General features: G+C 44.7%; 3 protein-coding genes across 5 annotated transcripts in view; 2 read left to right on the forward strand and 1 right to left on the reverse strand.

Moving 5' to 3' along the window:
- The window catches only part of LOC130595998 (baculoviral IAP repeat-containing protein 5-like), a 121,916-nt gene that overhangs the window by 45,794 nt on the left and 48,713 nt on the right, over positions 1–27,409 (forward strand). The gene's annotated exons all lie outside the window — the stretch shown is intronic.
- On the reverse strand, positions 3,746–20,684 carry SNX5 (sorting nexin 5). Of its 3 annotated transcripts, XM_057403117.1 has the most exons (13): positions 20,540–20,684; positions 11,884–11,988; positions 11,258–11,368; positions 10,541–10,662; positions 10,085–10,208; positions 9,372–9,467; positions 8,041–8,146; positions 7,885–7,960; positions 7,047–7,086; positions 6,869–6,955; positions 6,036–6,195; positions 5,316–5,401; positions 3,746–4,298 (listed from the first exon to the last, which is right to left on the reverse strand). In XM_057403117.1, the coding sequence occupies exons 1-13, from the start codon at positions 20,570–20,572 to the stop codon at positions 4,251–4,253; spliced, it is 1,194 nt and encodes a 397-aa protein (XP_057259100.1). In that variant the 5' UTR covers positions 20,573–20,684; the 3' UTR covers positions 3,746–4,250. The 3 variants fall into 3 exon arrangements, with proteins under 3 accessions (XP_057259100.1, XP_057259116.1, XP_057259107.1); XM_057403133.1 differs by lacking the exon at positions 20,540–20,684 and having other exon boundaries at positions 11,258–11,391; positions 11,884–11,990; XM_057403124.1 differs by lacking the exons at positions 3,746–4,298; positions 5,316–5,401; positions 6,036–6,195; positions 6,869–6,955; positions 7,047–7,086 and adding an exon at positions 7,173–7,631.
- Positions 20,999–27,191, forward strand: MGME1 (mitochondrial genome maintenance exonuclease 1). The gene is made up of 5 exons (XM_057403147.1): positions 20,999–21,055; positions 22,819–23,425; positions 24,310–24,529; positions 24,974–25,106; positions 26,337–27,191. Exons 2-5 carry the CDS (start codon positions 22,879–22,881, stop codon positions 26,529–26,531), a joined length of 1,095 nt encoding a protein of 364 aa, XP_057259130.1. The 5' UTR covers positions 20,999–21,055; positions 22,819–22,878; the 3' UTR covers positions 26,532–27,191.

Genomic DNA, 27,409 nt, shown 5'->3' on the forward strand with positions numbered 1-27,409 from the left:
ACTGTCCTTTCAGACACAGCAGCAAGTGCTGGGATAGCAGGGAAGTACTGGAAACTGCAGCCAAGAATGGGAACTCTGCAGAGCTCTCTGCTTCACAGCATAAACAAGCAGCTCCTCCCAGTCTTCTGAGGGACTGCAAGTGCCAGAAGCTATTAATACCTGCCGAGAAAACCTCCCCAGCTCCATGTTTTGAGAAGTTCACATTTGCTGCTATCAGAAGCATAGCACAAACTGCTAGAGGTCAGGGCTGCGGATTAGGGCCCCCCTACAGAGTGTGCAGTCAGGAAGAAACAGGATGGAACAGAAACAGGAGAGGAGCTGAATGAGTTGGCAGCACATCCCAAGATACGTGAGGCTGCACCTGAACTTCTGCCCCCAGTCAGGGTGTTTAGCAGAGGTTCTCAGGCTTGTAAAGGCAGTCATAGCTGCAGGAAGCACAGACCCAGCAACAACTAACATGAAGAGTCTACGCTGATGGCTCTTCCAGGCTTTTTGTACCCCAAAGGCACAGAAACCATTCTCTGCTTAGTTCACCAGCCTTAGCATCAGCAATGTGTCTTCCCAGCATCATGAGTGCTTGTGTAAACCAGCTCTTTCCTGAAGCACACTCAACCCTTAATCATTCCCTTTCTATGGCTACAAATCTGTTTTATTTCCCACCTGGAATCACAATTTCATACAAACAGGACACATTTATGAGCTTCTCCTATGCAACCAGGTTGGTTCCCAACCCTAAGATGCTCTCATTTTAGTATGCCTGACCTGTTGCAAGCACTAGGACTGCAGCCCTTTGCACACAGTTATCCTTTTGCTAGTCTCTCCTGGGTCTGCCCCATCATCCAGATCCACTGCTTTGTGCCCATCTTATCTATTAGCTCTGCTCTGCTGGAGACAGCCATCACCCAAGGTCTTGGTTCTAGCCCCCCTTGCCTGCACCACCACAACAGTCACTACTGCTTCTCTGTAAGCAGAGATGTGCTACTCCTGTCCAAGAACACGAATCACCTCCTTACTAATGCTGAGCATGCAGCCAGATTCCTCAGGATCCATGCTTCTGTTGGAAGGATGACAAACATCTGCTCTTCCCCAACACAGAAGAGAAAAAGCTAGACTCCAAACTTCACCAGAAGTTGAAGGAAGGAGAAGCAAGCACTGTATCCTATAACACTCTGTGCAGCCCAGCAGAAACATCCTTCCTTGGAGCGCAGTTTCACATCTCCTGTGACACAGGCCACAAGTTAACACCAAGGCACAAAGTGATGCACCTCTGCTACCAGCTCTGGTTAGACAATATGCCCTTGACTACAGGCTGGAGATTTGTACCTGCTGGGAGAATCCCTATCCTATCTCATGCAAGGTAAGCTGGATTAGCAGACCTACTATTTAAACTCTTGGAGGCACCATGGCTGGAAGGAATTGCATAGAACCTAAGCACTTGTGCTGCAGGTCAACAACTTGCTTACCTCTAGATAGTAGCCGCATCTGCCTTCATTAACAATACTAGAGCCAACTACTAACACACTTTAGTAAGCTTTATCAATACTAGTTTTCCCCTCTGACTTCATTCAAATGGACAGGAAAGAACTGACATCTCTTCACATCAGTTACCATCACAGTGATGAGGCTTGGTTTTGTTCTTGAAAGCCCATTTACAACCCATAAAGCAGAGCAACAAGCTTGTAAACTGCTTTACAGATGTGATCAGTAAATATACACTAGTCCATCCTTGTTTGGGACATCTATGAAACTCCTCACTCCCCCAGCCAGCCTTTTAAATTCAGCCTCAGCTTATTTTCATGCTGATGCTAACCTGCCTTATCACACTGATGTACTTGTGCGGATCTTAGTTCTGCTAAGGCTTTATTCAAGGCCCTGCTGCAAGTAAAGCCAGGTCCAGACATATTGCATTAGTTAAAGAAAGATTTCTGTCCTTTCTTAGGAGCAGACTGCCCACATATGCAGCTAATTTCTCTTCCAGATCAACACATGTCCAGCTGCCAGGTAAGAAACTCGGCTATGCAGCAGCCTTTCCAGTACCTCATTACAACTCAGTCTGAGTAAACACCGGGCAATTATAGTTGCCAGCAGCGGCCCCAGCCCGCCACCCACTGGCCTCCAGCAACGGGATTTGTGCTGTGACTCGTATTTTCCAAGTCAAAGCGGTTCAGACGTCGACGCTGACTGCAATGCACTCTACCGGCAGAGCTGACACAGAACAGCTTCAGAGCAACTGACTGGCAGGCAGACCGCTTCCTGCAGTTATTAACTAGAACTACCATACCTACCACATCAGTATAAAGCCATAATTACATCCACTCAAGTCTTTTACATACTTTTTAACCTGATCAGATTTAACACATTAATCTGAATCGAGCTATGCCAGGAATTTAGAATGCAAACCACACAAGAGCAAGTATCTAATACTCTAAGAGAGCATTAAAAAAAGGGCATCTCGGCCTCAGATACATGTTACTGGCAGCACATAAAGCCCACAACAGTCTAGACTGCTTCTCGAGTAAGGACAAAGTGTTGTTTGTCATGTTGATACTAGCTGCAGCCTTTCTCTGGGGAAAAAAAGGCCCTTGAAATGGCCCACAAGCAGGGCCTAGGATGAAGCAGCCAGAAGTGAGAGCAAGAGGCACAGTGGGCATTTCTAGGAAAAGCCAAAACTTTGCCAGCATGAATTGCCCAGCTTGGGACCACTAGCTCCCCCAGGACAAGCGCCATATAAACTCCTAGTCATCTGTCATAGGTGACAGTGATGCCACGTACCAACTCTCTTCTATACAGGGGCCACATATCCACAATCAATATACTTGTATGGCTGCTGCTGAAACAGAGTTATTTGAGCAGAAGCTGAGCATGAACTGTAGAACCCTTAATCAACCACAAGTTGAAACCATTCCTGTCAAGCAAAGGTAAAGACAATTCAGACATTCTTCAGCTAGACTGCTTCAGGATAGTGTGGCTGGTAAGAGCTGCTCAGTTGTCCTGGAGTACTGAAAGAGAAAAGGCAATAGGTCATGGAAAAGTAAATTACTAAACAATCCTTACATATACTGCTGCTGAGCTGCCCATTCTCAGAACTTCTGTGGTTGTAGCTGCTTCAGGCAATCTGCTCAGAGCATAGCCACATAGGTTACTTTGAGCACAATTAGAAGTTCCATCACAAGAAATTAAGCACGGCTCAGATATTCACTCAGAAAGCTGCCTTTAGAAGGTTATGGCTCAGTGACCTGTATCCACATATGCCATACAACAGCCAATCTATAGAAACGACCCTGTTTTACAGGCTGAGTTGCCTCAGCTATGGCAGCATACACCCAGGTGGCCATACCAAGTTTAAAGAGGTTTATCTTACAGAAGATTCAGGGCTGTGCTTCCTGAAGTTGTGAACAGCCTCCTGTTGCTTGCAGGAGTGAAAAGATTGACAAAATATCAAGCATCGTAAAGTAATCTGAAGGAGTCCAAGCCATCTGTACAGCTCAATGCTTTGGAAAAGCTTGGTTACCTTTGTGTGCAGCATGTAGGAAGTAAAAGTTTAAAGACACAGATATGACCCGAAGTCCCCATATTTTGGGTCAACACCCATTCCAAGAACGATCCTATTGAGGCAAACACTTATCTCTAGTGCTCTGCATGAAGATCTCCAGGTGATGAGTGATTTGTCGTAGTTCTGTGCCTGAAACCTCAGTTTGGCATGTTACATCCCACACAAAGTCTTGCCATACAACAGCTTGTTCTATCAGACATCTTTATTTGCTGTATTGCCCAAGTGTACAAATACTGAATGTAGTTATAGAAATTCAAAATATATTGTAATAGAAATCTGTCTGGGAAGTGGAATGTTAAAGATATTTGCTTTATAAAATTACTACACATAAGTCACTCCCATTTGCAAGTTTTAAATATATCAGGGCTATGAAGAGACAGATAACTCTCTGATCCTGCAAAAAAAGGGAGTTCTCGGGAAACATTTTCTGCTAGATGAAGTCAGTCAACAGCAAGTTGATTTCTTACATTTGACTCATTTTGAGTTATCAGCCAAGAGGATGTTAGCTACATCCAGACAATTCATACACAATTCTCATTTATACCAAGAAAGTCAATGCATCACTATCAATATATTTAAGTATTAGTGAAACAGAATCTCAGTGACAATGTTTAAGCTAATGAAGTCAAGCCAATAAGTTGCCCCTGGCCATTGAGTGCAATTGATGCTTTTTTTCACATTTTCAGAATAAGGCGCTTTAGTTCTTGAACAAGTCAATACAGCTTTGCAGGAGAGAGACATTGTTCTGGAAAGGAAGAGAATTAGTTTCAAATGAGTATGACTGATAATTTAACAACCTGCTTCCCACACCAAAGTAACTTCCAGACCAGTAGGTCCATCCCAGGATTTCCTATCCTATGACAATACTAAAGAGCTTAGACTGCAAAGACAAGCATTTAAGTAGTAAAGCATGAAAATCAGATCACAGAGTCTGTGATCTGCCTCTTCCTGCAGGTCTGCAACCATGACTCAGTTTATGGTCATGAGAGGGGCAAGAGAGTAAAAGGTTTTAATGTGGACCACACTGAGCACCGTTGTCAAGCCTTTATGTCACATTCAAGCTCAGCACTGACATAGCTACCTGTGATGAAGTCCAGGACTCCCAGGGAAGAGTAAATTAGAATTCTTCCAAGAGAAGCTGAGGATGCACAGTTATCTCTTCCTGAGCCTTCCTGCTTTCTATATTAAGTTAACAGACCCTTCCACCAGTGTGCACTTTCCTGGATTAAGCTGGCAGTACATGGTGTTGTCTCTGCAGCCTACTCCTAAACCTGCACAGTAAAGCCTGGCAGAGGCTGCTACAAAGCCAGTGTTCCCCTTCACTGCCAAGCCAAGCGAGAAAGGCTGACAGCTAAACCACAAGCTGCAGTATGTGCTCTCACAGCACTCAGGAACACTTGAAGCAGCAGCTGCCTCTAGATACAGGAAGGGTCAACCCCACAGATGAGACTGCCTGATGGGAAATGAGGTGAGCTGTTACATACTACCTGCAAATTGAGATTTCTCACTTGCAGTGCAATAGGCTGGTCTTGTAGGAGTCACAGGCTGAAAACAATTTCTGCACATGACAGACAAGACTGTCTTTGTATGTGCTATACCTACAGCTTTTCACTTCCATTCCCTCCCCTCTTCAGCTCCCAGCTGAAGAGCTGCCCTGTTTATTTTACATTTCCTAGCTTTAAAGTGAACCCAGCAAATTCTCCAAGTTACCTCATACTCACTGCTCTAAAGCTACACCTGTTAAATGCCAACGAGAACACACCTTTGCGTGTTTTATTTCCAGTTCTGCCATTTCAATTAGGTTTTTGCGGAATGCTGCTATTCTCTTCTGTTTGAAGCTCATCAGTTCTGTAGAGAAGAAAGAACAAAGACAAAACAGACACACAAAGTGTGACTGAACTTTCAAGTAATGCCTCCGATGTTTCACAAGTTCTGTTGTACAGTTCTAGTTCCAGTACTCGACCACTAAGAGGTTCAAGAGTTAGCCTTTCTGTTTGTAGCCAGGGATGCATTCATCATACAACACTGACGTCTTGGTGAGGAAACAGCTGGTCTAAGACAGAGGTTTTGTAGGAAGACAATCAGAATAAAACAGGAGCAAACCACACATTATGTGTTCTCACTGAGCATTTAACCAAGAACATTAAAGGAGTAGCATGTGTACCATGAAAGCATGTTTCCTGGTTTATACTGTCCAAAGTATCTAAGAACCAGTGTTTGAAACTCCATATCAGACTCAGCTGTACTGGGACAGAGTAAAAGCCTGTTTGCACAGTTCTAATTGAGATAATCAGAAGCCTAAGTAGTCACCTTCAGGTGGAGGCAGAAAACAACACTTCAGTCAACTCTTAAAAGCATTTAGCTACATTAGTTTTACAGGCATCTATATTGCCCTTAGACTACTTGCTTCAGAAGCCTTCAGTACTGACAGAAGTCAGGTGGAGACTTGGACTGCATTAAGATCCCCATTCAGCACAAATACCTTGTTTTGCAGATTCTGAAATCTTTTCAAACTTCTGACAACAATCCTGTTGATGTGCCTCAGCCAGCATGACGTCCTTGCTCTTTAGTCTTGCTTTATCTAGAGCTTTGTTCGAGTTTTCATAGTCGACAAGAGCCCTTGTACGTCTGTACAGAAGATCCTGAAAGCAGACAGCAATAATGCATCAAAGCCTTTAGAGAACTACTTCCCAAACTGAGGTTCAGCTATTTTAGCAGCAGGTTTCACTTCTTCCAGCACCAGATTCTCCTTCTTCCAACACGATATTATAATCTATACTCCTAGCATGGCAACAGAAGCCTTTCACCAGTGCAGTGTCAAGTTTTCAGTACAGCCACTTATGCCTGAGCAAGAAAGAAGCCTGAGGGCTACTGTAGGCGTCACTTCTTCCCTTGAAGTGGCTTTATCCTATAAGGTGGGTCTCTCCACTAAGAAGGAATAGCACTTTCTGAACTCCTTCAGTCTACTTCTATTAAGGGATGTGTCCCTATCATTTAATTTGGTAGGGATCTAACAGATTGACTATACTAAACTAGACATGACAAGCAGTACAGGTCTCTGCGCTAATTTCTTTCTAATCTAGAAAAACTGTTTAGAGATCTTAAACAGCCCTTCTGTAAGTGGGCTGGACTGCAGCTAGCCAATATATAGTTTCTGTATTCTGCTGTGGTTTAGAAATGCCAGGTTTCTTAGGCAAAACAAGGGTCCAGCTTCCTTTAAGGTGGACTTCCCGTCTTCTTAAAGCACAAAGAAGACCACAAGCGAGTCATGAAGCCCATAATAAAACTAAGCTTCAAAGAGAAAACTGTTCTCACCTTAGCAGCTTCTATATTGAGCATGTAGTATCTCAACAGTTCAGAGAGCTTTAAGTCTTCATCAGATGAAACTCTACTCTCTACCTTCTGCAGAAAAGATCAAATAGTTGGTATGTAACAGGAAACGGCAACATCCACATTCAGAGATTCTTTTCTCCCCCTCCAAAGCTTCTCTTACCCTGAGTTTCTCAAAGAGCTCAGCAACTTTCAACAAGTACCTACAAGGAAAAACAGCGTAAGTAAGTTGTAGATACTAGTCTGATAAGTAACAGGATATACAGATCCCATCAAGGTCTTGACCAGAACTCAGGTCTAGGCAAAAGACCTGGACAAAAGGTTCAGTGGAAGAGGTGCTGGATTCCAGCTTAACAGACTACTACAGCTAAGCAGCTAAACACCATTTAAAGTAAACACTGACTTCTAGAGCATGAAGGCCTTGTGAAGAATTTCCCTGCTACTACCTCCAAGATGGATGAACTGTCTTGTTTACTCAGCTATACACTCTGTTTTAACCAGGTATATTCTGTTTTCACCGGCCTATCTATTTACCAGCCTAGGTAAATAGATAGCAAAGTTTAGGAAGGTGGAATAATTCACCTTAAAGAAGCTGACAATGTTTCCATAACTTAAAAGTGCCCTATTATTCTGGAACTTCAAAAGCCCAGAAGATAATGAAGGCCTAGTGTAAGCTGTGGTTGTATTTAACAGCACATTAGAACAGATGCACAACCCCTTCCTCTCATATTCTCTGGGAGTTTGTGACCTGAAAGAAAATATCAAGGAGACCTCTGTTTAAAAGAGGCTTTGGTGACCAGAACAATTTGGCTCTAGGGCATTATTGGCAAGAGATCATCTAGTTAAGAATCACCAGGAGCAGCAGAGAAAAGAAAGTTTCAATCCACTTGCTTGCAATTCAAGAAACTCAAACCAGCTATGACTCAATCCCCTGGATTTTGCAGAAGCAACTTGATATTCCCAGACTCAAGGTATGTTTATGGACAGTTAGAATTGCTTACTTTTTGATAACTGTAGGCTCTTCTAATGCCAGGCTGTTCAAGCAAGCTGAAGTATAAATATAGTCATCTGCAACATCTGCAAGAACAAAGGCAAAGCTTTCAGGCTGAAATCAGCAAGACTGCAAAACCTTTAGGAAAGTCTTTCAAAATACTCACTTTTATGAGATCTTGTCATCTTATCTGCTTTTGCACATGCATCCTTGATTCTGTTGTAGTAGTTCACGAGAAAAGTCTTTTCTTGTTCAAAAAAGTCTTCTACTTCCTGAAAGAGAGAATGACCTGTTAAGTCAGTTATATTACTGCAGAATACAAGCGCATCCCTATTTTGGAAGGGGCCAAGAGATATAACCACAGCCACCTGAGCATCTCAGATGAGACCTTATAAACAGTTTCTCACTGCCTAAAGGGACAGACAAGAAAGCTGGAGAAGGGCCTTTGACAAGGCCTGTAGGGACAAGACAAGGAGGAACGGCTTTAAACTGACAGAGGGGGAATTGAGATGAGACATTAGGAAGAAATTCTTCCCTGTGAGGGTGCTGAGGCACTGGCATAGAGTGCCCAGAGAAGCTGTGGCTGCCCCATCCCTGGCAGTGTTCAAGGCCAGGTTGGACAGGGCTTGGAGCAACCTGCTCTAGGGGAAGGTGTCCCTGCCTGTGACAAGGGGTTGGAACTGGATGAGCTTTAAGGTCCCTTCCAACCTAAACCAGTCTGGGATTCATTATGCCCATCAACCTCTATTGAAGAGCAGAGTTTAAGACAAGATCCTGACCCAAGGGTTTGACAAACCAAGCTGTCCAGCAAGTTTCTTCACCACAGTGAAGATGGACTTAATACTCAACTATTCAACACTGCAAGTCATCTGAAGCAACCAGTAAGATGGTAATCAGACAGCCCTCAGGGCTACCAACTGTTGGAATTTCCCAGGCCTGCTACACACAATAGCTAAGCAGCTTACAAGCTTGCTTCACATCCACACCAAACATTATACATACTGTAATGTTTCCTGACATCCTGATTAGAAAAGCAAGTCTATTAGAAAGAGCTACTGTGGCAGCACCATAGAAAAGCTGAAGCTGGACTAGTTGCAGGAGTCTTTGATAGTTGATCTTCTCTAATGCAAGCACAAACCTGTAAAATCATGTCTGTTCAGAGCTCTAAAGCAGACAAAAGCCACAAGCACGTTTGCTGAAGGTGTAGTTCCCTCCTCTTCACAAGTGTCAGGTGTTAAGACAACTTTTCAGCATCCACAGTAATTTTTAAATATGCACTTCAATTTTTAACAGCCTATAGCTTTACTGCCTTATTTCTACAAGAGACAAAATAAATCCATGCTACTCCACCCAACGTGGGACAGCAGTAACAAGGAAGGTTAGCATTAGTAGCTGAGACTTACATACCTCAATCCTAAAGCAGACATAACTAACCTCCCTAGAGCAGGAAGCAACAATCAGTATGAGGGTACGCAAGAGGTAAAGCAACTACCTTACCTTGACTCCAGAGAAGAGGACTTCATCAGCACTCTTTACCATGCTTTTCAAAAAGCCACCAAACATCTCTTTTGTGTTTTTCCTCCGAACACTCAGCTGCAACAGAGACCAAACAGCTTTAAGAAGTTATCCCAAGGGCAAAAATGTGAGGATTTTGACATTTGCAATGAAGTAATATCATTTACATCTAGCATATGACAGAGTAGGCTGATTTCCAAGCTCTCTAGAGCACTTGTATAAAGATGTACAAAGAAGTGGCCTGAATAGAGGTTGTTCAGCTATTGTGTGCCACAGAGTTTTTTCCCATTCTCAGAAACAGCTCAGTTTTTCCCTACATATCTTGGATCAGCATCTATCATTCATCATTGGGTGTGACAAAACAGATGCAGCACTAACTTTAATAGACCTCCATTATTCCATCTCAGGGCCATGCAACACACAGCACAGCTACACCTGAACCATACTTGTTCCTAAGATAAAGACATACAAAGCTGACTGCCTAACCAACTTAACTAGAATTAAGAAACAAAGATGAGATTTATACCAGAAAGAGGCCTAAAGGTCAGGCTTTTCACCCTTTTATCTCACAGAAGCACTGGCAATATCTTGCTCACTGATGCTGCACATAGATTTACATAACATTCTGACCGTGCCAGAAAAAGAGACACCTCTAACATTGTGCCTCATTCAGAAAGGAGAATGAAGTGCCTTACATCCTGGTCATACTCCAGGAAAACATGAAAATTGCGATCTTTGCTGAGCACAGGATGAGAAGAAATCCGCTGAAGGAAGATCTCGTGTGATGATACAGTCTTCTTGAAGACAGCAAGGTATTCACTGAAAGGAAAGAACAGACTGAGATCTTCTCTTGTACTGCCTTCTTCAATATACAAAGAATTGCTTTAAGTTTATCCAGTGAAAATATTCAACAGCATGCCTCTGAAATAGCTACTGGTGATAGAGAAACTATTTTCAATCCCTTTAGCTAGGAAGTTTTCCAGTTTGAAAAGAAACTTTTGGCAACTCCCAGCTCTAAGCTTTTAAAGACTATGCAGCATCAGACACCCTTCAAAACAGTCACACTCAGAATCAGTTATCACCAACTAAGTTGCCCTCCAGGAGGATTCTCTAAGTGCAGCTGCTTTTGGCAGCAGTCTCATTCTACTTACGCTTCTAGCTCTTGCTTCATTTTGGCAAACTCTTCTTTTGTCATGGACACTTCTCCTTCCCCCAGCTTCTGCATCTTCTCTCTGGGACCATCAAAGTCAGGCTTTGAAGGTGCTGGAGGTATCTAGCCAAGGAATTTGTTAGTGATAGATGCTAGCAAATAAAGCTTTCCAAAATTACTTCTAGCCTTCCCTGGAAGGAGGCCCTTTTGCCTGGTCATCCAAGCCAGGGAGGCTTCACACCCAGAAATTCCAAGGCCATTTTGAGGTCTGGGTCCCTGCTTGCTCCTCCCAGCTCTGTGCTACCCCTGCCCCAGGAAGGAAACCAACCAAGAGGAACAGCTTCTATATCCACCCTATAGTCAGCCACCTTCTATGGCCCACAGGGCCTCTTAAAAAAATCATCATAGGAAAGAAAGGCTATATTAAGTAGGAGTATTTCACTGTATCATCTTCCAGCACCACCAGAGAGTCAAAGACTCCCAGAGCATCAAGGTTTTTTTGCTGCTCCAAGCTATAACAACAGCCATAAGTTCATAAGTTAACATAAGAGCCGTATCACTCAAGCTGTTTGGGAATTAAGGCAAGAGGAAGCATAGGGAATACCCAAGTTATTAAATGCTAGTAATATTAGTAAAGCAAGCTTCATGCCCTTACTAACATGCATTTTAAATCACTATAGTCTTTTGCTTGGAATGAAGTTTCTTAGGAAGTACTTACAATGAGTCCTGCATACTCCTCAGTTTCAGTGAGCGTATCGTGCAGCCACACAAAGTCTTCGTGCTGCCTTGTAACTGAAAACTCAGGGTTTTGAAAAGCTGGCAGTGTAGTCTGGAAAAGAAGATATAGAAGCCCTACTGTTTTGTAAATTAGTAGCTTTTAGAAACAGTTCTGTCCCTTTCCAAAGGAAGCTATTTTGCCTAGTAAGAGCCTCGCCTACTCCCTTTTAGCTGAGCTGGCACTCCTTTCAGAGCCATACTCCCAAGGAGACTATTTAAAGAAAAGGCACTGTTGTGAAACAGCATTAATGCAGTTTATTCTATGAAGTTTCACAGTAACTGGTTTCTCCACCCCTACTCCCCAGTTTCCTGGTGTCAAGCTAGGATTCCTCAGCAAAGTCAATCTAGTGTACCAGCTACCTTGTCTCTATTTAGAGAGTGTTCAAGCCTCAGAAAATCTCAAGTTTCTGCATATATATACACCCTCAGGCCACCTTTAAGTGGAAAAATCTCCATCTAATTAGATTTCTTTCATTGCCAAGTCCATCTTTACAGGTATGCATATTACAAATACAAACATTACTTGCATAACATTTATAGAGACTTCTTTCTACGCCATGATCTTACCTTAGTATGCACAGTGAACTTCACTCTGTCTTTTTCACTTAGGGCATCAGGTATATCAATTTGGAGAGAAGGATCAACATTCAGGTCTACCGATACAGACCTCAGCTGCAACAGAATTCACAGTATAAGCCTCAGTTCAAACATCAAGTAGGTTTAGTGAAGCTAGACTGGTCATCAGCTATCAACAAGAACCACATGCACTGAACTGCTGCCTTCAGGATCAGCACATATGAACAAGCACAACAGACTTGACACTACCTGCACATCACTGTGGCAAGCCTTCCCTTCCAAACACAGGAAAAGAACAAGGCTTATTAGCTTAAAGCCTGAAGAACCAATAGAACCAGTTGGTAGAATTCACACAAGTATTTGGAAATACCTGCCTTGAAAGAAGCATCTTCCTCCAAGTACTTCTCCAGCTTGTTTACTTGGAATGCATCAAGCCAGAGCCTATTATGCCGTTTAGCAACAACCAAAATAGTTCTCTCTTCATTACCCTGTGCCTCCACAATATGTGGCGGCACAGCTCCCAAGAGCCTAGGCTTGTGATCTGTTTCCTCACTCTTAGATCAGAGAGCTGCTTTAATCTAAGGCAAGAAGAATTAAGTGCTTTTATCTATCACAAGTAGCAAGCCCTAGGCAAAGCCTGATGCTTCCTCACCAGGCCCAGATGGATCACTACTGCCATTCCTACCTCCCAAAACTACTGCACATATTCCACTTGCTGTGCTGACAGCTGCAGAGGGTACACCACCTCTGATCTTGGAGAAAAGTGGGGCACAAAACACCTTTAGGCTCCCATAAAGTCTAAGAGCAAACTGGTTGCCAGAAACAGGGCCAAAACCCAAGAACACTGTGGCAGTAGCACTATTTGATCTTATTTTCAGGATACCTGGCATCATATTATTCATCGTGGCTTCAATTTCCTGAATGACCTCAGAAACAAGCAAAAAAAGTTCAGGCATATCCAGCATCTCTTAAGAGATTCTTACATCAAGCAGATTCATGTGTCTAGATACCAAGAAATAGATTTTCACAAGCTATTAAACACTAGTGATCACAAGCTTCAGTCATCGCTAGTCCAGAAGCATGGAAGAACCTCAGCCTAGCACAGGAACCACCGTAACATGACACAAAACCAGTCTCCAAAGAGGCCCCCCCTTCAGTGCTGCAGCACTCATTCTCTGCAGAAGGGAGAAGCTGCCAGAGATCAAGGTCACAACACAGGAAGTTTGCTGAAGAGTGACCATCACAGCCACGCTGAATCCCAAGGTTATCCTTTAGAGATAATTCTGAATGCCTTCCCAGGAAGGCAAGCAGGAGACAGATCTCATTTCACCACCCTGAAGCATCCAAATAAATACACAGAACCCACCAGCCAGGAGCTTGCCCTTACCTCCCATTAAGCACAAGTTTCAGCATCAAAGCCCACAAGCAAGCGGTGCCAGACAGCATCTGAGCAAGGCTGTCATGTCACAGATAGCTTGAATGCTGCCTTCAGTTCTTGTGCAGCTTTCCAGAAGCTTTTGAGGGGTTGCCTTTTATACGGTGAAGCTTTGCATCCAAAAGCTTTGGAAACTCCTTTTCCTTAGTCTGGTCATCTGTGTGCTGCAGATCTGGTGGAAAACAAGTCTCTAGCTGCCTGCATTTGCCTCCAGCCAGCCTGCCCCTGCCTAGACTCCCACTACCACTGATGGTTACTGCTATCATCTATAATCAGGGTCTCACACCTAAACAAGGGATAGCCCAGCCAACATAGCCTTATCCTTCAAGCCATGCTAAAGACTTCCATCTCCCCCTTCAGTTGGTAGTTGAAGCTTGTGATTTTATGCCTATGGAAAGGCCATGTACACAGCACACTGAGCTTCCCATTCTGGCTTCTATAGGACAGAAGGCTTTTATCCCATCCTGGGTATTGGTTTGGCAACAAGGAAGACTGTTGAGCTTACCCTGCATGCCCTGGAACACAGTTCCTAGCAGTCCGAGCACTGCTCACATCCAAATGGACACAGTGGGACTCCAAACACCTCAAGGACTCCAATAGTAGTCACTTCTCTCCAGTAACCCCATAGGGCAGATTATCATTTTATCCTACAGGCATGCAATTCTGATACTTACTAGGAAGGTATAGACCAAACAGTCCAAATGTGCATTGTTCAGAGGTCACTGAGACTGGTTTAGGCAGAAGCTGCCCCATTCAAGCACCAGAGGAAGGATAGATGGAAGGCCACCATTCGGGCATTAGTCTCATTGCAAGTACAGCTCTGTGTTGCCAGCTAAACAAAAGGCAAGTTGGTCAGTGTTTCCCAGCCAGATAACCCTAGCAGCCAAAGCAGTGACAGTGATGCAGACCCCAGTGTTTTGCATCCTGCTTACTTATCTTTACTGTCCAAACAGGCTCAGCAGCACGAACAATACAAACTGCTGAGTCTGGAAAGTATGATAAGCCAAAGGAAACTGCTTCCTCTCAGTTGAACTAAGGAAAGGACTACACCAATCTGCCAGTCCAGAATTTGTGAGCTTTCTTATTAAGTCTTGTGGAGAAGGTAAGCCATGATTAAGTGCTGTCGGCACCCGCTTCCATGCCTAGTAGTTGGCTGCACAGGAGATGGGCAGGTATGGACACAGGATGGTACTACTTAGTCAGATTAAAGACGTTCCTGTATCACAGGCATTTCTCCCCACACACCAGGACTATAAATTGCAGAGGCAATGAGCAAGGACAAATAACCTCCAGCTTCAACAATCCCCAGGGATGCTGCTGCGAGAGAACTTATTGCCCCAGTGTGGCATCACACAGAAACAACTGGGAGTCAGCAGCAGTGCTCAGCTGTGCATTCCAGAGCAGCTGTACTACACACAGTGCCCAAAATGAGAGCAGCCCAGAAACAGGAGAAGAGTCAAGAGCACCCCTACATCCAGTGGTGGGTTTCAGCCTCTCAAGCCTACATGAAGCCACGTGCTAAAAGTAAAAAAAGTTGGTCCTCTATTACCCTAAACATCAGCTGTAAGTCTACATGGCCCCCTATTGTTGCAGGTCACTGCAAGCTCAAACATTAAGCATATAACTCTTTGAAGAAAGTTATATACACAGGATTATCACCTCTGCACTTCAGGACTCTGAATTCAGTAAAGGACCTGGAGCCATCTGAAAGAGAGAATCAAAACCACCATTTTGTTCTATTCCTGTGAAGGTCACTGTGGCCGCCTAACTCCAGGCCAGAAACCTTTAGGATTACACAATCATGGCAGCAAGGCTCAGACTACAAAGAGAGCATTCACAATGTCTGACTTTGGGAAAATAGAGCTCTTCCTTTCCCTACAAGAACATGCTGGAGCAGCATTTCTCCACTGAATTAGAATCAAGAAGCACCCCCCACACCCCATCTTGTTACCACAGCTCTATAAGGCACTATAAAGCAAGCACCTAAAGCAGATGTTCCACACCAGCACCTGCCCCTGTAGCATTAGCAGCTCATCATTCAGGACCTTTCATTCCACCATCTCTCTTACACTCATACTACAAACACAAATGAAGAGCACCTTGCTTATGATCATATGAAAACTTGCAGAGCAAAGGAATTAAGCTTTCATCATCAGGCCTCAGGCTTGCTTCTTTATCATAACAGACATCCAACCCAAGCCCTTCCCATGAAACCACTCCATCCTAGCTCTCTGGCCTGCCATGGCTGGCAGCTCCACCTCTGGAGGCATTTCTCTGCTAGGACATAATTACTTCTTCCATGCACTCCAGGCAGGGGGGAAGAGAAATGAAGTTTCTCCATCCCAATTACCAGAAACCACCATCACCCCCATGCTCTTCAGGGTATATAGACCAAGCTCAGCAGCTGGCAAGAGATTATTCCTTACTTGGAGCTCATGTCCAAAAGAAGTAGAGGATGGCAACTCCTGGAACAGCACAGTGGGGAAACAGCAAACTGAAACACTAACCCAAGCTCAGCACAGTTCCCCACTTTCACCTCTTATTTCCCTTTCTCAGAAAAGCTTAAACACTTCTGTTTTACAATGACCACAGCAACTGTTACAGCTGCTCTGATGCCTTCTACTTCTAGCTTCATGCCTCTAGTGACTTGTATTGGGATCCAGTGGGGTTTGTGAGGATTGAAGAAAAACTTCTCCCTGTTCAATACTGTCCATCACACTCTGACCTGGAAATTGAAACAAGACATAAGCAGAGCCCTCCAGAATAACAGACAGTCATCCTATTGATCCTTGTTTCTAGGCACCAGGACTAGAAGACTAAAAATAGATATTATGGTACCAATTAGGACACTATCACCTTATCGGGAAGCCCAAGAGAAGAGACAGCAGAGAGCATTACTGTGAGCAATCCAGAGTTTTACAGCACTTTTTCCATTGCTTAGAGATATTAAAGGGTTGGATCATTTAAGTACAACCATTGATTACCATCACCTGCCCTAGCTTTAGCTTGACAGACAAGTTTTTGACCAGCCTCACCCAATGCAAACACACCTTCACATTAACAGGTACCCAGGGGAATGAAATGCCCTCACCACTGAAGCTGCTTCTTTCAAGTGGCCCGAGCTGCTGGCAGTTTTAGCATCAGTTCTGGATGACTCAATGTTACTTCTGCATTCTAACAAAAGAATCTGTCAGTGCAAGCAACTGTGTACAATATCCGATTGCTAGCAAAATAAGAATCCATATTTGTTTAGGTTAATGCAGGGGTTTCCCACATAGCTAGGCTCCCAGAAGGAGCAAGGAGCCCTTCCACAAGGGCTTGCATGTCACAGAGCTTTCTGCTTATTGTCAGCTACCTTATAAGAAAACGCCTTTCTTCTTACTGATCACCTCCCTGCTGTCATTCAAACAACAGCCACAAACAAGAGTGTAGTGATTACATCTGCCACTACCCAGAATTCATTACTTTTTACAGAGCAGTCTAATTAAGCCAGTTTAAGTGCTCTCCAGAGAACACTAAAAGATCATGATCTTTCCTGGCAGTTTATATAGAGCCCTCAGAAGGCCTTGTCTCAACACCCAGGAGTTAACCAGCAAACCTCCAGAGTAACTGGCCAGCAGATATTAGTGACATTAGTTGCTAGAACTATGTTTTAGTCATATTTGATACAAGCAGTCCAAGTTTCCCTTTAATCAAGATACTAAAAATACATCAGAAAGTACACCACACACATGCAGCAGTACAGACACGATACAGTAGATGTGAAACTTGGATTTTTTAGCCTTTGTAACAGATTTGCTGTTTGCTCTCTAACATGCAGCTGAAGCAGTACAAGTTACATCTAGCCACTGAACCAATCTTCTTGCACTCAGTTTCCATGCTGCTACTTAGGATACAAAAAAATGCTTCCCCAAATTTGTGACTTTGGACCACAGAACTCCAGCAATGCAGTGGTTTAATTACTTTTGCTTAAAACAGATAAAGAGGAAGTAACAGCTCAATTTAGTCATCGCAATCGTGTTTCTCACCAAGTACAGTGCTTGCCAAGTAAGCAGAAGGCAGCCGCTATTACCACTGGCTGTGCAGTAAGCTGGCCCTGATGGCTTCGCTCTCCTGTCAGAGGGATCTCTGCATCACTGCAGAAACCAAGTGGTCACACACCTTTTCACAGAGGGCAGGATGTTCAAGGATCCCATATTCAAAGGAAAAGTAGCTCATCTCGCTCCACCAAGGAGCACAGGGACACCTCCACTCAACGCACTTCTTCCTCAGCTTGAGGGGTCAAGAAGCAGCTTTGGCAGCACAGGCCAAACCCACCCCACTGCAGTAGTCTGCTGGCAGAGCACAACCCATGGCTAAACACTTTTAGCCAACATGCCACCTGTAACATGATGCATGCCCAGCTAAAATTGGAATCGGGCAACAGAAGCAGCCCCTAAGCCACAGTCAGCATCTACAAGAATGTTTTGCTGACCTCCTGCAGTGAGGATGGAACTGGTGGTAGGGTGTTTCAGCAATGCAGCCTCACCCCATGCTCTCCTCATTTCCTATGGATTTGAGATCAGATCATTAGCCCAAACAGGACACAGGCTGAGAGAGCTGGGCTTGTTCGGAGTGGAGAAGAGAAGGCTCCGCAGAGACCTTAGAGCAGCTTCCAGTGTCTAAAAGCTCCGACAAGAAAGCTAGAGAGGGGTTTTTGACAAGGGCCTGTAGGGACAGGACAAGGAGAAATGGTTTAAAATTGACAGAAGGAGATTTACAGAGGGGACATTAGGCAGTTCTTCCCTGTGAGGGTGCTGAGGCGCTGGCAAAGGGTACCCAGAGAAGCTGTGCCTGCCTCATCCCTGGCAGTGCTCAAGGCCAGGTCAGACGGGGCTTGGAGCAACCTGGTCTAGTGGAAGGTGTCCCTGCCCATGGCAGGGGTTGGAACTGAATGAGCTGTAAGGTCCCTTCCAACCCAAACCAGTCTGCGATTCTGTGTCCTTAACAGTACATTATATTTATCCAGTAGCTTTCTCCTTGCTGCAGTTCATCTCCCTCCTTGCTTTCAGGCCCAGCAGGATGCACAGTTTTCTTGCAGAACACAAGCAAGATCTAGTAGGCTCTCAGTTTTCCTCTGTTTATAAAGCATATAGAAGTTGTCTAGCACGGAGAACCGCTGTTCAAGAGTAATACGAGCAAGTGCCAGGCTATGGCATACCATTTTTATCTCTGACTGTTCTGAGAAAAAAGGGCTACAATACTCTCTCAGTATTTCAATCTAGAGCAGTTTAACTGCAGACTGCAGCCTTTAAAATGCTATCAAGCCACTGACACTAAAAAACACTGAGCTTAGCTTGGCAGTCCCACTACTCGCTTCACTTTCTGAAGTGCCTTTTCCTCTCCATGACAGATTACACCATCTTTCCCCACTGCACTTCCAGGCACCCTTATCCTACTCTTCCTCCCTCTTCCTACATATCCTGAGCTTCTCTTGCTTTGCCACGTCAGGGTCAGCTTTTAGTTTATACTTACCAATGAGTCCTATTCAAGGTTAATACCTAATGAAGTTTCCTTTATAGGTACAGGCTTTATCTACTTGCCACACACCAGTTCCACATGTCTGTTCCTGTTTAGGTAAGGAAACACCAAAGACAGGAGTATTTCTATCCTCCCCCTTGCTGCTTGAATCCCAAGGCAGCCCTCCTACCTGACACAAGCTGGTTAATCTTTGGCCATTGAGCATTAGAGCTTAAAGCTACTCAAGCCCTCACTGTAGGAACATTTTCCCCTCCCCCCAATATTCCTGTTAAGTTCAAAATGACACACAAACACTCAAAGTTACCAATTGCTGAAAGACAGTTGATATTTTACCTTCCCCAGAAGGTCTTGCAGGCCTATAAAGGCTTACACTCATTCTCAGGTGGCAGACACCACAATACTAAGAGATTCACATGCAGGAGGAAAAAGTTAAAGCACTGGCTCATTCATAGCTCAAAATAACTAACAGGAAAACACCTGCCTATTCTGCTGGATCAAGATTGTTTTAAAAGTCATATGCAGGAGATGTTGTGTATATTTCAGTTGTCCATGTGCAAGGAAGTTACCTAGGAAAGTTAAAGGTAGGTGTATTCCTAGCTCTCAAGTCAGCCAATATACATCTTCCAAAACAAGTCAGCCAATATACATCTTCCAAAAAGCTAGAGAAAACACAGAATGAAAAGACTCAAGCTCCCTTAATAGTGTAAGACACATCTCATCTACCCACAAGTGAGTTAAGCTTAGTCACAGTGCAAAGCTACTGCAACAATATGAAAGTCAAATAAGCAGCTCACAGACTGCTACAGAACTGGCTTACCTTCTATACAATGTGTGTGGGGGGTAGTTATTAAACCAGGTAGATTAAGCCAGGCAGCTTCTCCAGCATAAGAAATAACTCCAAGCACTGCCAACATACATGCACATTGATTCACAAAGTTCCCATTTTTGCATTTAATTTGCATTTCCTCTGCAAAGTTGAGAGTCTTCACATCGAGCAACACCCCCCACTCCCTCAAAGACAAGATATAAACCTCCTTTGCACTTAAAGCTTCAACATTGCTACAAACGACAAATCAAGCCAGCTACCGATGTGGCAAGCAAAGCAGTGGCACAACTGAAGGGACAGCTGACAGCCTGGTTAACACAGGCCACACCACCAGGAAAGCTGGGCACAGGCACGCGAGCTGGCCTGCAAGTTTAAGCACCTCGGCAAAAACACCTACAGCATTTCACTGCTAGTGCCCAGCCACAAACCCTGACGAGCAGGTCCAGCTCCTCCATCCCCAACAGGCCCAGGCCCTGCCTGCCATCCTGCTCCCACCACCATCACCAAGGTGCTCCACACACAATCTGCGCTGCCGGTGGCAGCCAAAGCCCTTCCCTTCTTCCCATTCTGGCTTTAATTCCTTCTACCCCTCTTTATCTTTCTCTGGGCACCTCTTCCTTCAGGGGCAACACCCCACGCTCACCCTGACCACCTGCTCACACAGCACCTCGGGTGCAGGGAGCAAGCAACACAGGGACTAAGGAAATTAACACTTAAAAAGAAACAAACCAGAAACACCCCAAGAAACTGAACCGAAGTAAACCCCTGCCACTGCCGCGGGCGGGCGGGCGGGCGGGCGGGACGCGAGCTCCCTCAAGCTCCGCGGGACCAGCCCGGCCGCCCTCCCACCGGGCCGCCGCCCTCACCTTGCCTTGCGCGTCCTCCCGGACCAAATCCATACCGCCGAGCCACAGCCACCGCTCACAACCCTCCCCGCTACCGCCGCCGCCGCCTCATATAAGCCCGGGGCGGAGCCGCCACCGCCTCCCGCCGCCGGCGACACACCCCCACCGTCCCGGCGACCCCCGCGCGGAGCGGCGGCCATGTTGGGTGAGGGCAGTGTGCTGCTTGCCTTCATCCAAGATGGCGGTACAACGTTAGTTGGGGTTATTTTGTCTTTTTTCCTTACTTTTAAAGATTCGGGTTATTCTCATGAACGGTTTTCAAAGAACACTCAAAAAATAAGGCTAAAGGGAGGAGGCACAGCCCCCCCTCCCTCAGCACCGCATTCGGAGACTCCGGAGACAAGCCCCTGTGAGCAGCGGAGGAACTACAAATACCAGCAAGCCGCGGTGTGCGCATGTGTAGTGAGCGTGCTGGCGGCGGCCGGACTGCGCCTGCGCACCGGAGGCCGCGGCGGTGGCGGGAAGTGCGTTCCTGAGGTAAAGCTTGCGCCCGGGTTTCCTCCCCGGGGGTCCTGTTCGTGACAGGGCCGCGGCCGCGGCCGTCTCGGTGAAAACCTGCAGCGCGGGGAGGGGGAGAAGGTGAAGGCGGGCTGGGGCTGTCCGGCTGTGGTGGGGAGGTGAAGGGGCGCGTTCTCAGCGGCGGTCTTCATCTGGCCCTGATGAGCGGAGGGCATGCAGCGGCCTGCCCCGGCAGCTGGGCCTGCAGCTACCTCTGCCCGTGGTCAACCGGCAAGGGTGTGCCCACCCGTGTCTCCGGTTTGGAACCGAGCGGTCCTCATGGCCGGACTCTCCAGGGCTGTGGGGGCATGGCCGCTGAGGGGGGCAGGCCGGCCGCGGGGACAGCCCGACCAGGGCATCTTATCCCTGAGTGGATTTAGGTGAGAGATTAGGAAGAAATTCTTCCAAGTGAGTGATGAGGCACCGGCACAGAGTGCCCAGAGAAGCTGTGGCTGCCCCATCCCTGGTAGTGTTCAAGGCCAGGTTAGACGGGGCTTGGAGCAACCTGGTCTAGTGGACGGTGTCCCTGCCCATGGCAGGCGGTTGGAACTGGATGAGCTTTAAGGTCCCTTCCAACCCGAACCAGTCTGGGATTCTATGCCTGCACCCACACGTTGGTGTCACTGCAGTTCTGCTTGAGCACAGGATTTGTCCATGCAGGACAACTCTTCCTACTATATTTTTGTTGCCTGTGGTGCCTATGGCTTGGGCAGTGTGTGAAGTGTTGGTTAAGAAGTGTGGAAAAAAACAACGAGTAACATTTAAGTGTTGTCAGGAGCAAAATTCCGACGATAGTTGGCAGTGTGCATTGCCTGCATTTTTTTTTGTTTGTAGTGGGTGGAAGGGAACTTTATCAGGGTAAGCAGATAACTTTAAGTAGGAGAATAGGGCCTCAATTCTGCAAGTGTTTGGTGTTGATTTAAATGCCACTATTCAAGTGTTCACAACTGCATAAACTTTCATAGGACTTAGCACAGCAGTTCCAAAGCAGTGTTGAAAGCTATGCTGGGAACAATATTTCTGGTATACTGGTTTTGCTTTTCAACTTTTAAGTGTCCTGGCACACAGCCACATTTGAAACTGTGTTTAGAAAAATACTTTTCTGTTTTACTCTGATTTAGAGGAACCTGAATATACTTGCAGTCCATATGGTTTCTTTGGCTTTCCCAGTCTCACATCTCCTGATTTCAGAATGCACATACTGCTGCTGTCTGCTTTCTCCTAGAGATACGAAAGTAAAAACATCGTTTTGTTCTCCCAAATGTACTTTGTCACCACAATCCCCTTAAGCTGGTCATCCACTGTAGGCTTACATGGTTTTAATACCTCACAACAATGAATTTGCTTCGTTCTCTCTGCATAGCCTTTTTATTCTATTACCCTCACCCTCCTTTTGGGGATTGTTTGTTGCAGATCAGGTTTTCGTGTCTACTTTAGTGACAGTTCTGATACTGTTTCTGTAAAAGCATCCTCTGCTGTAGCTTTTGCTACTTGAAACACCTTTATATGTTTGCTCTCTTTCAGGTTCTGTGGACCAGCACCAGTTCTTTTCAGGATCATTTCCTCTTTTCATGGCTTATTGATTCTTTCTCTTACATTATTACTCACCTAAAGGAGTTTTGGTGGCATAAAGTGTATGAAGACACTTTATGACCACAGCAGTTCTCTGTTTGGCAAAGGGCAAAAATAGGTTGGTGGCAGAGTTTTATGACTCTGGAAATCACATATTTCTTTTTCCACAGGGTGGAAATACAGTAATCTACCGACTGTTGCAAACAGAAGAAAGAAAATTCCTATTCACAATGCTTCCTGTCAGAATGAAATTCCTACAGCTACTGTGCATGAAACCAGGGAAACTAGAAACACTCTTTCAAATACCTTTTTGCCAAAAGCAATTCCCATTTATGTGTCTGGCTACCTCCACATGTCTTCATAGTAAAAATAAAAAAGTGAACAGCTATGAACTAGTTGACCAGGAAAAATACAATAATTTGGTCTCCTCTGTGATCTCCTACAAAACCAGTGCCCAAACGCCAGAGACAATATTTGAAGAAGACAATTTTTTATATGGGCCACCAAAACAACACAAACATCCGGTTAAAGCTGAAACAAAAGCTCCAAGAAATTGGGTTCCTTTAATAAACCCGAACAAGAAGATTCCCCTTCTCAACAGTGATTCAAACTTCCCCTTGAAAATCCCTTTACAAGAGAATAACAAGACAAAAATACCCAGTGTTACCCATATTCTTCAACAGACTATTTCTCCACAGCAAGCCTTTTATCTAGAAAGATGGAAGCAGAAAATGATACTGGAACTTGGAAAAGATGGTTTTACAGAGTATACTAAAAGTAAGTCTAACCACAGCATGATTGCAAAGCGGAAGCAATGTCTGGACAGCTGGCTGGGATGTGCTAGCATAGCTGCAGTGTCTGTCCCTACAGATCAGGCATTTTGGAAATTCAGGCCTTGGAGCAACCTGGTCTAGTGGAAGGTGTCCCTGTCTGTGGCAGGGGTTTGGAACTGGGTGAGCTTTAATGTCCCTTCCAACCCAAACCAGTCTGTGATACTATAATTCATTTCATAAGACATACAAAGGTGACTTCCTCCAAGCTGTAGGATTGATGGGCGTCTGGGAGGACCTGGGGGATAGAAGGTAGCCTCTTGCAGAGAGGCTGACAAACACTCGAGCGCTCCTCGCATGAATTCTTATGCTTTTTAGAACCGAGTATCCTGTGTTTGTGCTTCTTGAGTTACACACTTCAGTGAATAATGTGGCATAACAAACCTTACATAACTATTTAAAATTTATCTTTCTTGGAATCATTTCTGAGATAAGCCTTTACTCCTAGGACTCTGCCCGCCCATTTCAGGAGGAGATTTAATTCCATTCAGGTGAACCAATGCAGCAGAAGAAGTAAAAGCAGCCTAGAATAATACTTTTAATTCACAGAAATTCACAAATGCCTTTGAATTAACATTTAAAATCATACTTTTGTTTGTGTAATTAGAGACCAGAAAAAAGTAAAGTAAGCATTAATATAAGAGATACTGATTTCACTGTTGGCATTTCATTTGGTTTTCTGTCTTATTCCCTCTCCTCCCCATATCCTCAAACTTTCAGTCCATAAACTAGGACTAGTTTATGAGCTATGTTGTGTAATATCTAGAATACAAGTCCCTCAGGTGTTAAGAGTAGTGTGTAAAATGTGGGTTTTTTTCACATTTTTCTTAGATCTTTTTCTCCAAGGACATCTCTTTCATGCCACTTTGGAATCTATATTCCTGTCTGAAGAGATGGTAACTAAGGAGCAGAGAGATGTCACTGTTTCCGGCTACTTGTCGAGTGTGGAACATGTCTTGAAAGATATCAGCGAAGTGAGAGCTCTGGAAAGTGCAGTTCAGCACGAGACTCTTCACTATCTGGGCCTGGTAGACTGCGTGGCTAAGTATCGGTGAGGTACTGGTTCTCTAAGAAACCTGATCATGCCAGTGTGGTGTGGTGGTTTGTGGCACGGAGGAGGCTGTGTCCCAGGCTGGAGCTGGTGTGTCTGGGGAGGGGGAAGCTGGACCAGATCTCTAAGAGAATAGTAATAGATGAACTCCCCTCGATGAACCTGGTGTTAGAAGTGCTGTTGTGGAGAATTCCTTTAGTGGAACACAGTATGAGTGGGGCAGGGTTAAGGGATCCTCAGCAGCTGGCAGGAACTGCAGTGGATACTCATTTTGGAGATCTAAACTACCAAAGTGTGGAAGAGACTTGTTTAGGCATAATCATGAGCAACATGCCATTGGTGAAGCAGGCTGAGAGCAATACAACTTTGCTGTCACATCCCTTATTTCTTACTTATGACTAAACTTAAGTTTAAAACATTGTCCTATCTTGTTCTCTTATGCAGAGGCCAGTTGTGTGTGATTGACTGGAAAACTTCAGAGAAACCAAAGCCATCTTTGAAGAATACTTTTGACAACCCTTTACAGGTTGCAGCATATATTGGAGCCATCAATCATGATGCCAATTATGACTTCCAGGTCAGTAGCCCTGCTGCCTGCCAAGACAAGCAGCAGCACCCATGTTGTTTTCATTGCTCCCCACCTACTGCCTTTAGCACTTACTGGCCATCATGGAACTGTTGGTAGGATTTGTGATAAAGCAGCTCAGTCTTAGATCAGGTTTAGCTGCCATACTGTGAAATAACTCCACTGCCCTTGCTAATCCTGCTGCCTTTGCCTGTCAGCAGTCTATTTTCAGTGGTTTTAAGGAGCTGCTCAGTGGCACTGAGGGATGCTCGGAATGTCAGATGAGCTCACAGTGACTTGACACCTGGGCACCCCCCAGTGCTTAGTTCTGTGTGGTTTTTGTTTATGTGAAGAGTAAGAAGCGGGATAAGTGAAGCAGAAGAGCCTGCAAACAGGGAAATGGGGTGGCAGGGCATTGCTAGCATCATGTGTTGCTGTATCCCACCAGCAAAAGAGGGACTGATTTACTCAAGTGTTTGGAAGTTGTACAGTGTTTTCTTAGAGGAAGAGTGTGTTGTCAATCACTTAACCGCAGAAGACAGTGGAATAGTGTTTTTAAATACTTCAAATGCAATTGTAGCCAGGCCTGCTTGGCCTGAAGAATTATTATTTCAATACAAAACACTGAAGGGGGAAATAGCAGAAGAAAGCAGAGTAATTCATAGGCTGTGCAAAGGACTTTTCTAGGGTACTGTAGAGGTCAGTAAACACAAGCACATAACAGGCATGATCCTTGCAGAGTGAAATATAGGCAGTAATTCTAGAATTGTGCTATTAGCCTTCTGTCCCCCACCACTTTCTTTTTATCCTGGTGGCTCTTTGAGGTTTGGATTAGATGTTTGTCAAGTATGAAGGATGTCAGAACATACCTAAGCAGCCATTTCTATTCAGACTGATGCTGGAGAATGGCATCAGTCTGGTTATGTGACCCCAGGCAAAACCTAGTCAGTCACTGGGAATTCTATCAGCATCTGCAAGGTTTAAATAGACCTCATCACTCTGAGACTCAGAATTCAGATCCTCTGGTTTGCACTGAAGTCAGTCAGAGCTTTGGACTCTTGAGTCTTTGGAGCATTTGAACATCAGTCTCCAAGTATTTTATGGTGAATTATTGCTCTTTTTTTGTTCCCTGTTTCTTATTTAAGATGCTTACATGTTAAGATGGGGTTTAGTTTGTAGAATTCCTGATTGAAGTTGTATCTTCATGTTGGATTTCCAGCAGCCTTCTATTTCTACCTGTAGGTTAACTGTGGACTCATCGTGGTTGCCTATAAGGACGGCTCCCCCGCGCACCAGCATTTCATGGCTCCTGAGCTGTGCTCAGAGTACTGGAATAAGTGGCTTTTGCGCCTTGAAGAGTACACGGAGAAAAACCCACCCAAACTAAGCTGTGCAGAGGCAAGTGGTCTGAGCACAGAGCCAGAATCCTTTAATTAAATCTGCGATTTTGATACATACTTTTTGTTGAATAACTTTGGTTAGTTTCTTTATATCAGGTTCACCCTCCCTAAAAAGGAAGAAAATTTGGAGTGGGGAAGGGGGAATGTGTTTTTTCTTGTGCTGTTGGTGACTGGAGTGGACCAGCCAGGACAAAGTCAACTTTATTAATCTCTGCTTTTCTCCTCATAGTTTATACAATCTGAGGTCAATAGGAAAGTTTCTGTTATCAAGTAAAAAAGTTCAATCAAATCATCCTTCTTTTGTCATTTTTGAGACAAAAAAAAACAACAGTTGTGGAACTGAGGCTTTGAAAATGAAGTTAGTGAACTAAAGCAAAATGACATCTGCATTGTCTTGAGCTGAGAGAAATGCAAATGATAAACAAATGAATGTAGCAGACTGGGTTTCAGTCAGCTTAGTTCTTGCTCATCTCAAAGGTATCTGTTAACAGGCTTGTTGCTATTTGTGGGTTTTCTTACAGCAATAACTGGAAAAAGTGTGCTAAGAATTAGAACCAAAATTGTTGTAAGCACCTATTTAAAATACTCGGGCAAGTGGTCATTTAGCAGAAGTGTTAAAAGGTGTTACAAGGGCAGGTAGTGACAGGGTAAGGCTCTAAGTTGACAGAGGGTAGATTTTTATTAGAAATTAAGAAGGTCTTCCCTGTGAGGGTGGTGAAGCCCTGGCACAGGTTGCCCAGAGAAGCTGTGGCTGCCCCATCCCTCGCAGTGTTCAAAGCCAGGTTGGGTGGGGCTTGGAGCAACCTGGTCTAGTGGAAGGTGTCCCTGCCCGTGACAGGGGGTTGGAACTGGCTGATATTTAAGGTCCCTTCCAACCCAAACCAGTCTGTGGTTCTAAGTGGTTTATCAAAAGAG

The sequence above is a fragment of the Pezoporus wallicus genome, unplaced genomic scaffold (assembly GCF_028554395.1).
Source record: "Pezoporus wallicus isolate ANWC-B61680 ecotype Strahan unplaced genomic scaffold, APGP_CSIRO_Pwel_v1 contig_7553, whole genome shotgun sequence".
Taxonomy (NCBI): domain Eukaryota; kingdom Metazoa; phylum Chordata; class Aves; order Psittaciformes; family Psittacidae; genus Pezoporus; species Pezoporus wallicus.